This window comes from Sparus aurata, chromosome 17 (genome assembly GCF_900880675.1).
Source record: "Sparus aurata chromosome 17, fSpaAur1.1, whole genome shotgun sequence".
In the NCBI taxonomy this organism is placed as follows: domain Eukaryota; kingdom Metazoa; phylum Chordata; class Actinopteri; order Spariformes; family Sparidae; genus Sparus; species Sparus aurata.
In genome coordinates this window covers 27,537,045-27,549,204 of record NC_044203.1, presented here as the reverse complement: position 1 = coordinate 27,549,204, position 12,160 = coordinate 27,537,045, and the positions used below count along the sequence as shown (strand labels likewise).

Here is a 12,160-nt window from a genome sequence, read left to right as displayed (position 1 = left end):
TTTCATCCTTTTGTCATACAGATGGATAAAAACAAGAAAGAGAAGAAAGACAAGGAGCGGGAGAACGAGAAGGAGAGAATCGCCCTCACTAAAGAGAAGGTGCTCAAGAAGAGACAGTCTCTACCCAGCATGAGACACAGACCCGACCCGAGGTAACGCACTGTTTACTTCTTCTTCTTTCTTAGTTATTTGTTTTTAATTTTTACTCTCAGTTCAGTTTAGTTTGAAATCTGTGAGTTCATTTGGATTTTATGTATAATTTAAAAAATTGGAAAAAGCCAACAAACTTTGCCGTCACCTTTTTCCTTACACGTGTCATATTTACCACCAACCTGGTTCCTGATTTCATCTCCAGGACCTCGTAATGATCATAATAAAGCATCTGTTACAAACCCTATGAACCATGACCACTGAGGCTGACACCCGGTCATGTACCCCCTGACACAAACTGCAGTCATCTCCCTCAAGTTGCCCTCAATTTCCTAATAATTTAATTAATTTAGCAATTATGTTTTCAGTGAAGCAGTTCATAATTTACTATACAAAGCATCATACGGTATGAAGTGTCCCAGCACCATAGGCCTGTCATTTTACAATAATAAACAGGGACTTTTACTGTCAGACTAAAACTGTAACGTAAACAAGGATAACCTTACATCCCCCTGACCCACTGCTCCTCTCTCTGGTCAACGGCTGGGCCAGATCGACCGTGTTTACGTCTGCATGATAATGGCTGCGTCTTTCATGCTCTGTTTGAGCCGAGGCAGATCCCAGAACGAGTGGTCACTTCCTCTTGTATCCTCAGGCCACTAAAAAAAGTGACAGAAGGGATGGAATAGGAGAAGAAAGTTCTTCTGACTCAACAAAAGGGCAACAAAGAGCTCGGCTGTTGGCTGTCAGTGCCATCAGTGCCAGAGGATATAAAAGAAAAAACATTGTCTTCAGCATAATGGATGTTTCTCCTTTAAGTGTTGCGTTGCCTGTAAAAACTGGACTCTGATAATGCACTGTAGGGCTGACGCAACGTTTGAGTGCTGTGTCTGCTCTGAACCTGTTTGAAGAAGTCAGGTTTCTTCAGGACGTGTGTCATTTTAAACAAACATTCCAGCCCTGATCTTGGTCCAAATGCATTACAGCATCAGAAATATTTTCCCTTTTCTTTTCAGTCCCAGTCCTTTATCAAGACAACGGCCGTCATCCCCAGCCACGCCGAAGGGCAGAACTGCCTCACCCAGCCCCGCTGCCTCCCCCAAGCCTCCATCCACAAGTGGAAGCCCGTCGACTCCTAAAGCTCGGCCTAAAAGAGCCAGGACCCCTGCCAGGATAGACCACCGTACCTCCTCCCCCGCTCCAATCGGAAGAGTGAAGGAGCCTCACAGACCTGCCACCCCAGAGGAGAGAAAGGGTGAGTACAAACGACAGTTTTGATACAGATCAATTCTGAGTAGATGAATTGAAAATGTCAACAAACATCCATCTAGACTTTTTGTTTCGTAGGATGTTTCAATTGCAGAAAATAACTGAAGCTGCAGGTAGCAGGGAAGCAGAAGGGACAACATTTAGTTTCTGTCTGGTAGTTTCAGGTGCGAAATAATAAAGTCTAAGTTAATAAGTTTGCACAATTGACATCACTTGAACTAAGTCTGGAGCTGTGATGGACCACCTGTTTATCAAGTGTTGGAAGTCCCATGATTTAATCATGCTGTATCTGCAGATGCAGACAAGCCAGCACGTAGGCCTTGAGTAAAGATTATTATTATTAACAACACAACAATCTGCATTTTCTTGCAGTTTCTCATCCCATTGATCTACTGTCAGATTTGCACAGACCAGCAACATCTGGATATTTGATAGCTTCCCTCCACTGCGGAGTCGTACTTTATTTTTTAAAGTATTTTTTAATTTATTCCCAAGGAGTTCATCACTGTCTGGCTCGGTCTCTTCCTGGCCAGCAGAGTGGATCTACTGGAAACAGTGAACAGGCCTCTGGAAAGTCCGTATTTCTTTCAAGAAGAAACAGGCGAAGATTACCATCAGGCTTAATTGGCCGTGAAAACAAAGGGAATGCATTCAGAGAGCCACACACAGCTCCGTGGTCTGTGTCAGCTCACACGCAGCACTAAGAGGCTGCACTAATCAGTCTTAATTATGTAATTACCGAGTTCTTAGGCTTGAAGCAGCTATGGCTGTTTGCAATTTCCAGTTGCTGAGGACAGAAAGTTTCACAGTGCATGTGAAGAGAAAGGACTGCAGTTTCATGCTTTATTAGTCATGACTGATGGGCACCACTTTAAAGGGAAGCTTCAATAATTGTTAAGCTACACAAGGTCTGTAACACTCGTTTTCCTTGTTTCAGGCTCCCCTGCTCCTGTGGTACCCTCAGCAGCTGCCTCACCTCATGTGTCGACGGGCGCGGCTAAATCCCCCTCACCTGAGCCGGCCCACGCCGCTTCGTCTGTCCCAGCGTCGTCACCGGCACCCTCTCCGTCACCCAAGCCCATGGCGGGCACCAACAACCCAGAGGAGGCGGCTCGCATCCTCGCCGAGAAACGCCGACAGGCCCGAGAGCAGAGGGAGAGGGAAGAGCAGGAGCGCCGCGAACAGGAGGAGAAGGAGAGGTCAGAGGGTTTAATATGCCTCACAGTGTTGACCTTGCAAGATCTGTCAAGTTCTTTCACCGTGCAAGACATTTAAACACGTTTATGTCCATGCTGAAAGACGGTAATTCCCAAGCTGTGTTCCCACTTAGGGGTTTGGTCTTTTAACCGCCAGTATTTTTTTTTCCTATCAGCCTTCTCAAGAATTGCACAGAAGGTCATGGGGGACAAGTGGACCCACTGTATATATAACATTTGAACTGAAGCTGAAGTAATGTATGGTCGGTGTAGAATGCGATGCCATGGCTGCTTTCATGCTCCAAAACAAACCTCAGTGCTGACATTAAACTACACATAAAAACAAAAAAAGATCAGTACAACCGAACAGGAAGGCTCCAGCACATTCATGTCTGTGGGAGACCTCATTCAGCACTGGACGTGCTGCGTGTTGGCATTAAGAGTTTAATAGCCTGTTACGCTGATTCTAACCACAGCAAGTCGCTTGAGAGCCCACGCTGGCACTCGTGTTTCTGATCGTTTCCATTTCCTTTAAGAGTTTGGTTTGTAGTTGCTTGTGCTCATGTGTAAACTAAAGAGGAACTCTGCTGTCGATAGAATTCTTTGAAATTGTTTACCACATGGATTTAGCGGGAAATGCTTACCCATCAGATTTATGCCCAAATCTCTATAGGATCCTGAGAGAGGAGCGGATAGCAAGGGAGGCCGAGGAGAGGCGACGCAGGGAAGAGGAGGCCCGCGCCATGGCCGAGGAGCAGAGGAAGAGGGACGAAGCCCAGCGCCTGCAGGAGGAGAAGGAGGCTCAGGAGAGAGCCAAAGCCGAGGAGGAGGAGAACCTGCGGCTTCAGAAGCAGGTATGATCACCGTCAACGCGCAGCATGTCGGGAAAGCAGCTTAAATGGGAAGTTGTTAGTGAGGTTTGGTGTTAGTGCAGTGCAGGAACTCGGGCGTGCACACTCCACTGCATCCTCGCATTATTCCCAGGCACTTTGCGCATCACACCACAAGCTGAACCCCCCCCCCCCCCCCGACATCTTCTGCAATGTTTTTCAATGTCTCTTGTTTACTGTTTCAACTGAGCTGCTCACCTCATACTGACCTTTAAAAGCACAGTCCAGGATTTCTCTTTTACGTCAGAGGGGATGGTTGTTGTCCTTAAAGGCAAATATTTCATCCGAGCTGGTAGCTACAATGAATGTGCTCCTTTTTATTCCTCAGTTTGTCAGATAACCATTAGGAGGAATATTGACTCGTCCTGTGTTTGCCAGGGAGAAGCAGAGACGACTGATTGATAGAAACACATTTCCAATTGGGACAGGAAGTGTGGCTTTTCATCGCAGTATTTGTTTATCCCCGCAGACCTGTAACATGATCGGCCCTGGCACGGTCTTATCTCTGTGATCGGTCTGTTTTCCAGCTCTTGCGCTCTGCCACCCCCTTGTGGTCTCTCACAGAAGTGGCATTTGCGGTTTAAACACGATCCAATGTAATTATACAAAAGGCTCAAGTATTGTGTTTCGCTTTGATTGGGCCTCACAAGGCTGTAAATGTTGAAAATAGATCTTTTTTGGCTCATAGGTACAGGAAAATATCCCTTTTGTGGCTGTAAACAATAATTGAAGTGAGCAACCACACCCTTGTTACGTAAAAGGCATGTTATTTTGGCCGGGTTTTTTTTTTTTTCCCCTCCTTCTGCCGGCATTAAAGTTGCGGTTGGATTCTCGCCTGTGTGTGTGTGTTTCAGAAAGAAGAGGCTGAGGCTAAAGCCCGGGAGGAGGCGGAGAAGCAGCGTCTGGAGAGGGAGAAGCACTTCCAGAAGGAGGAGCAGGAGAGGCTGGAGAGGAAAAGGGTAGGGCGACGCATCCGTTCTCGCATCATTGTTCTCTCAGCCAGGTTTTAAAGCAATCTCACAACTGATTTCACAATGGAAATGTCTTTTCTAATAGACTCTGAGAGCAGAGCCGGGACAAAGGATTTTTAAACTTCTTCAGAGTAACGCAACATTAATCAGTAGTAAACTTACTCTAAGCTCTCCTCCCTCGCTGGGGGCATTATATTCTGGGGTTCGTTCATCCTCTGGTCGGCCTTATGACACGCCAAACACAGGCTTGAAAGTCGACTCCCTTGAAACCAAGATGGATGATGTTTTTGGCTCATCCACAATCGGCTGTCTGCATGCCATGATTTAATGGGAGTGTGAAGCTATATATAAACACCAATAACGGTGATCTCGCTGTGCTTTGATCTCTGTGGATTGCGCAGATCTTTGAATGTATGTGTGTTCCTGTAACAATAGTCTTCCACCCACACCTACAGTAAGCCTACGCCTCTGTATGCTAGCTAAGCCTTTCTTTCCCTCTCCTAGTCTATCTTTCCACGTGTGAAATACTCTTATCTAGGCGTGCAAATCCAAGCCAGGATCCTTGCTGGAATTAGCCCGCAAGTACAGCATGTCCTCTGCCCCAAAGACTTGCCTAACTTCTACCCAAACCGACAGGCTGGCTCTTGTTAACGCCTCAACAAAGAGGAGGTTGTGGTCAGCAGGCACAGGTGGTTTAAAGTATCCAGAGGAGCGACACAGAAACTCGTTAGACAAATGAGAATCTTTTGTCTCGAGAAAGTTTTGCAGCCACACTAGATGCCAAAGCCATGAGTGTGTGAGCCGTCTATGAATAATCTTGGATCATAAAAACTCCTCACTTTTATGAGTGGCAGCTGCAGTTATGGTCCCGGGCTAGCTGTGTCCTCAGACGAGGGTCGCATCTTGTATCTTCTGCCTTCAGTGAATACAAATGAGTCACAGAGAATGGTTCACATTTGTCTTGCCTTCATCCTACTGTTCTCTGTCCGACCATCCTACGCTGGCGTTCCAGCTGAACACACAACTGCTGCGTCATCATTTTTGACACCTGGAGACACAAGGGTGCATTCACTTGAAGCAGAATTAGATACAGGAGACAGGAAATCCCTTTTTCACCAGTGAAGAGAAGCGATGAACAACAAAATGTGCAACTCTCAGTTTTTCTAGAAAACAGTCTGACCTGGTGTTTGGATTCAGGCTCGCCCAATAAACTTAAACCAACTTTTTTTCTTGTAAATGCTGCGTTAATAACTTTCTGACTGGTGTTATGAAAACCGAAACCTTTATTTGTTAACGTCATAAACACATCTGCCCTGATGGCCCACTGAGTCAACATGCTGCATTTTGTTTGTTTGTTACGGTCTCATTACTTTTTTTTTTTTTCTTTTAATCAGCGTCTGGATGAGATCATGAAGAGGACGCGCAAGACAGATGGAGGCGAGAAGGTACGTTTTGAGATTGAATCAAAACAACATGCTAAAACCTTAACTCTGCAATGAAAAATGACTGTTAACTTCCCCCATCTTCGCAGAAAGAGACAAAGTCCTCCCCTCTCGCAAACGTCAATGACAAAGAGGCAGAGAGCAGCAAAGGTAAGCAGAACATCAATCTGAGCGAGGCTGCCTTTTACAAGACATCCGCAAGTGATGCAGTGAAACCTTTACACAAGGCAAGCCTTTAATCTGCAGGAATTGTTTCGGGGAATTGTCTTCATGGATCTCCCATTAATGTGTTATCTGTGGAGGGATTTCAAACAAAGCCGGCTTCAGGAATCCACTCAGAAGTGGATTTCTAACTCTTACTGCTTTGTAGGTCATGCAGATTCGCTAATCATAGTACATTTTTATAGTGTCTGGCTCATACGTATCCCACCTTTAGGGTGATGTTTGATGACACACCATCTCTTCCTCTGCCTTCTTTACCTCTTCCATATGTTAGAATAAAACAAAATCACAGGTATTCCTTGTACTTCTGCTCTCATTTCCCCGTGTGGGTCAGCTTCACATCGGACGCCTTGTATAAAACGGTTATTAGATTATATTTCAGCCTCATATCCTGCACAGCTGCAGTTGGGAGTTCTTCGTCTATGTAAAATAGGACCCATGTGTGTTGCTTGTTGTCCAAACTGTGGGACAGCGGGAGTCAGAGAGGAAGAGTGATAACTGCTGCCAGACATTTCTATCTGACACAAGCAATGATGTAAGGACACTTGATGTTGCAAAGGCCTTACCCATGCCCTCTTTTCTACTACTTTAACAATGGAAAAAGTCTGTTCCTAACCCTTTACCAGTCACACTAAGAACTACATGTTCAAAAACCCCCTATTTATTGGAAAAAAAGCTTATTTTTTTCTATTCTTTTTTTTTTATGCTAGGCAAGAACTAACAAGTATCATGCAACAATTAAACTTTTCATTTGTGTGGCTCAAGTTTATGGTGAGAGTGTTAAACATCACCCATTTTTCTTATTGTAACATACACAGTAAAAGCATTGTAAAATTGCTATCGTTGTGAATTAAAATGTATTATATATATTATATTCAATACAAGACATATAAAGACAATGTAATATAACAAAAATATAATTTTAGTATTCTATAAAAGAATTGGAAATCAATAGAAATAAAATAAAATCTAACTACTAAAATGCATCTACAAATACATCCATTTAAAATGTCATGTAAAAGGTGAACAGTCAATGTAATGTCAGAAGCATTAACAAAATATATCAATGCAATTTCGGCAGCGTTTATGCTAAGCTAGGGCGTCAGGTTCAGCCAAACACACTTCCAGTGTCACATAGATGCATTTTATTTCCATGAATGTTTCTTATCTCAACTTTTTGTGTCACTTGAAGTCAGTATATGAAAAGCAGCTTCACGCCAATCAGCTTCTGTTTTATTGTCAGCATTCACAGATATCTTTTTAAAGATGTGCCACCCTGCGGATATAACTGGTTTTACAAACTCTTTTCAATAAGAGGAATAAAGACAGAGAGCCAAAGATTAGTTTGCTAAGTTTTTATTACAGCAATTTGATGGAAAAAAGTCAACGGTCTCTTCACAATGTCTTTTAAAGAGTTAACACAACTAAATTAAGAAGCACACAGAGCTTCCACACCCTCCTTGTTTAAACTTCCACGTCACGTACAGTCGATGACTAAGATGAAGGGGATCAATGCGGTGTGGGAGATCTGCTGTTTGTGGCAGACTTCCTCAATGCAGGAATACATTAGCCAGCTACTGATGTGGTCGCAGGCCCTGGCAGACGTGCCTCCGCTCTAGTCAGGGGGAGTTGAGATCTGTGTCAACCACAGCCATGTCTTCATCAGAGCCGAGTTGAGGAGATATGAACTTGGAAAGCTGCCTCAGTGAAATTTTGAAAAACATTTTTAATTAAGCTTGATAAACTTTATAATGATCATTAATTTTTTTTATCACACTGTGTTTGATCATGTAGTGTAGGATCATGTTGATGTGCAGGGTTTACACTGGTTTAAAAAAAGCTGTTTTACTTTGTTTCCTCTAGCTTCTGCTGAATATCATCCAAAGCCTGACGTCAAGCTGCCCAACAACATGACAGAAAATGGACAGACCAACGTCAATGAAAGGTAAAACTATCGCTCTTTTTGTTTAAAGAGCATTGAAAAGTTTCACTGTGCTCATACTGACGCAAGACCACCGTGCACGGTGTAAAACTTGTATGCCAGAAGAGCGAGCCAGGAGTTGACTGTTGTTGTTCTAAACCTCAACGGAAAACACAATGAGCCGCAGGACTCGGGGTCCACAGTTAACAATCGCAGTACTGAAGAAATGCTTCGGTTGTTAGAAATGTTTACTCTTCGTATGCGAACACATTTCTCGGGGTAGATTTTAAGAGACTCCCGTAATTGGACAGTGGTGGAATGACTCATTTGTTGCATGAGTCACTCCGACCCGTCATAAGTACAACCATATTCTTCTCTGTGTCTCCATCTCTGCAGTAGCCCCTCGGTCCAAGTGGTCAACGGGGTCCAGCCCGCGAGACATGAAAACGGTCTGCCCGCTAAAGGAGACACGGACCACTTCGGAGATATCATCCATCTCACGAATCACGGCAACACCACAAACGGAGCGCGGGAGAAGTCTGAGACCAGTATGGCCAGCGAGCCGATCCTCGCGTTCGAGAGCGAGGACTCATTCATGAAAAAGGCCGGCCCCATGAAGCCTCAGCATGTTGCAGGTACAGTGCACGAGAGAGACCACAACACAAACATGTTCAAACACTTTAGACTCGACATTAACACTGAGTGTATATATAAAGAGAGTAAAAGAAAGGAAGGATTATTAAAAAAAACGAATAGTTTTAGGATTTCGAACAGGGTTTGTAAGCATATGAAGCTGAAAACTGATTCTAAAACTCAAAGCCAGAGAAACAAGAATAGTTGTAATATGCCCTCATCTCTTATTAGTTAGTTAGTAGAGATTTGGATGCACGAGAGAAACATTAGCTTCATACTGAGCTGTGCAATAAAGTGCTTTTAGTAGTCTCAAAGGAAATGTAGGCGTGACTTTTTCAAAGTTTAGAAAGAGCCTAATCTTGTCAATAACTCTTTTATTGATCCCTAGAGGGGGAAAAAAATAATAAAAGCATGTTCACTAGCCTATAAAATAAATATTTAATTCAAGATAACATTGGCGACGAATATTTAGGATTCCGACTGTAATCAAACAGCCACATCTGATGTAACCCTCTGAACGCCACGTGTTTTGTTCCTCCTTTCGCATTTTTACTCACTGCGGGCTCGTTTGTCATGTCACCATCTACGTTTTGATCCTCTATGCAAGTGGCACAAAAATGATTTTTGTGCACCATAACTCAATTAAAAAAAACAAAACAAAAAACGCAAGTCATCAGTGCACTCCGTGTGACCAGCTCTCCCACACACACACGCGCTAAACATATTGAACTAATTTCATTGTAAAAAACCTCTACAAACAATCGCTTGTGTCCTCTTCATGTGGCTGCTGGCTCTTCCTCCTGCAGCACGGTCGATTTTTTGCAACATTTTTAACATTTGTCTGTTGGCCTCAGCTGAGTCATTCAGGGATTCTCAATTGCATGGAATTGAATATTATTTTGTCAAGGTCTGGTTTGTGTAAACAGTTTTATTTTTGGCAAAAACGTTGGGTGAGCCACGGAGAATTATGTGATTTAGTTTATATATTTCAATTTTAAGCTTTGAATTTGGTTATTTCTCCTGATTCAAGGACAGTAAACGATGATAATATCTGTTTCGGCAGGTTCTGGCTAAGATGAACGTTGTAATTTCGGCTCAGAGGATCTGGTTTAAGCATCACCAGTATCAGTGTTCCAGTTCGGTTTGTCTCCCCATCTGTTCCTAATAAAAAGTAGCAGCAGACAGAACCACGATTCACTTACAACAAGTGGGTGTGCTTATTTGCACTGACCTGGTTTTACACTTGGCCAAGTTCACATTACCCAATAAAGCCTGCAGTATGAGGTCCATAGTTAGTGCTGTTGTCCTTGGCACGGAGTGACCAGGAACCTGAATTTGCACCCCAGCTAACGCGCAGGTCATCACTCCAGAGAGTGTGTAGCCCCCTGAGGAGAGGATGGTGTGACATGGAGACTCCATTTACACTCACACAGGGGTGGAGATGGGACATGGAAGAAATAGTGCAAGGAAGGGTGAAGAGAAGCGGAGTATCTTTATACCGATGACAGCTTTTATTCAGCAGCCCCACTGACTTTGGCCTGCACCCAGCTAGGAATTCCTGGAATGGCTTGAATGGATGTGGAGACCCTATCCACAAGTGTTTCCCTGCCAGGGGTTAGAAACTAGACTCCGAAAGCCATTAAGCACCATATCACCCGTCACAGCACCCCCCTCTTTGCGACGTCAGCAGCACCCTACTCCCTCCTTCCAGTGAGATTTTAACCTTCACCTGATAGCCTGCAGACAAGCCAGCGGTCATAAATACTGCGCAAAGCAAACAGAGGACGATTTTCCTCTGATTGCCCTCTCACATCTTTCCTGAAATCGCTTTTAATGAGAACTTGACTTCCCTCGTCTTCCCTCAACCTCTCTGTCGTGTAAAAAGTGAATATAATATATATATATCTCCCCATTTTCCCCCCTATAAACCTGGACACTCGAGACGCCTTCCACTTGGCAAGACTTTTAGGAAGAGGGCCACGATCGGGAATATTGATATGCGAGACCAATTGAATGTTACAATGTAATTTTATAGGAGGCCAATGTATTTTGAGGCTTCACTTCCATGGTTCATTTGCATGTTCATACTTGTTGAGAGCACAACCCTCTCTTCGCCTCACATGTGGCGTTGTCAGTCAGATAATTCAGTGTTACATCAATTACCAACTTGTTTCACATGTTGGCTGCATTCGACTATAAATAGTCTCAGAGTAGAGGCCTTCGCATTAAATCCTCGGACACAAGACAGTAAAGGTTTATGGGTTCATGCCTCCTGCGACATGTTCAACATCTTTTGCAATTAGCATTGTCACCAGGTCAGAGGTTTCCAGACAGTGGTCGTTACTCAGGTTAAAGAGGGGAACCCCGGGCATTTCTCAAACCAGACCCTGCCGACTGTCACATGCAACTGAATGAAGCGTATGAGGGGCAGCAGCAGGCTTTGGGACAAACCTCCCCCCCCTCTCCGACAGAAACTGACCTTTGCATAACTATGGTTTTGAATCAGAATCTTTCGGATGCGGTATTTATTTTTTGTAAACATCTTGTCTGATGTTTATAAACTGCTTGGTTTTAACAGTAGTCTTCTTACGATCATATACATACATATATGATTTTCTACACTAGAGACGTGTAGACTGGAGACACTAGAGAAGCCAACCTACCTCACTTAGAATCCAGAACTTTTTCAGTCCATGTCATTGTTTTTTAAAAAACAAAACATAATTTTTTTAAAAGAATACATTCAATCTATTTTCTATATAGTATTAATATAGGTATATCAAATTTAAAAGTTATTTGGTCCTGTATAAAAAGTACTATATGCTACGGATCTTGCTTAATATATTTTCGGAGCTTAAAAACCCACGTAAAGATATTTTGAAAAAAATTATACATTTATTGAAAATATATATATTTTTAAAAAGAATAAATTGTTCATAGAATATTTTTTTTTGGAGAAAAAAATTGTTTGATAAATAACTGTCTTAAAAGAAAAGAATACATGTTTTTTTCCCCCAAAAAATCAGTTATTATATTTTTTTATCTGTTTTTTCGAACAAACACTTCATTTTTTTTTTTTTTTAATAATACATTGTTATAGGTACATCACATTTAAAGGTTATTTGGTCCCGCATAAAAAATGCTACATGCTTCAGATCTAATATGTCTTCTGAGCTATAAAACCCATGTTAAGATATTTTGACTGTTGACTTTCTTCAAGAAGGAATTAAACAAAAAAAAGCTTGAAATTCTTCTATGTAAAACTGTTAACATTTTGTTTATAAATGTAATTAACATAATTTTTTTAAACACGTTAATTTTTGTAGTCTTTACTGGCCGTAAAATTACATTTAATGTTAGTTGGAAAGCAAGTTGACCCATGTGTACAGCATGTCTTCCATGACTAACACTACACAGCATTGCATGTAGACAGTAAATCAGCATTGCTGAGGACTCACTGTGGCAG

At 42.7% G+C, this 12,160-nt stretch overlaps 1 protein-coding gene across 11 annotated transcripts in view; it reads left to right on the top strand.

Annotated features, from left to right (window-relative positions):
• The window catches only part of map7d1a (MAP7 domain containing 1a), a 44,705-nt gene that overhangs the window by 31,344 nt on the left and 1,201 nt on the right, over positions 1 to 12,160 (top strand). For 9 of the 11 annotated variants that reach the window (XM_030393528.1, XM_030393521.1, XM_030393529.1 and 6 more), the window contains 9 exons: positions 22 to 152; positions 1,167 to 1,405; positions 2,357 to 2,618; positions 3,289 to 3,469; positions 4,360 to 4,464; positions 5,871 to 5,921; positions 6,008 to 6,068; positions 8,004 to 8,085; positions 8,458 to 8,696. In XM_030393528.1, coding sequence (XP_030249388.1) covers positions 22 to 152; positions 1,167 to 1,405; positions 2,357 to 2,618; positions 3,289 to 3,469; positions 4,360 to 4,464; positions 5,871 to 5,921; positions 6,008 to 6,068; positions 8,004 to 8,085; positions 8,458 to 8,696 — 1,351 coding nt within the window. The remainder of the gene's footprint in view (positions 1 to 21; positions 153 to 1,166; positions 1,406 to 2,356; positions 2,619 to 3,288; positions 3,470 to 4,359; positions 4,465 to 5,870; positions 5,922 to 6,007; positions 6,069 to 8,003; positions 8,086 to 8,457; positions 8,697 to 12,160) is intronic. The other 2 variants (XM_030393519.1, XM_030393522.1) reach the window with 1 other exon arrangement.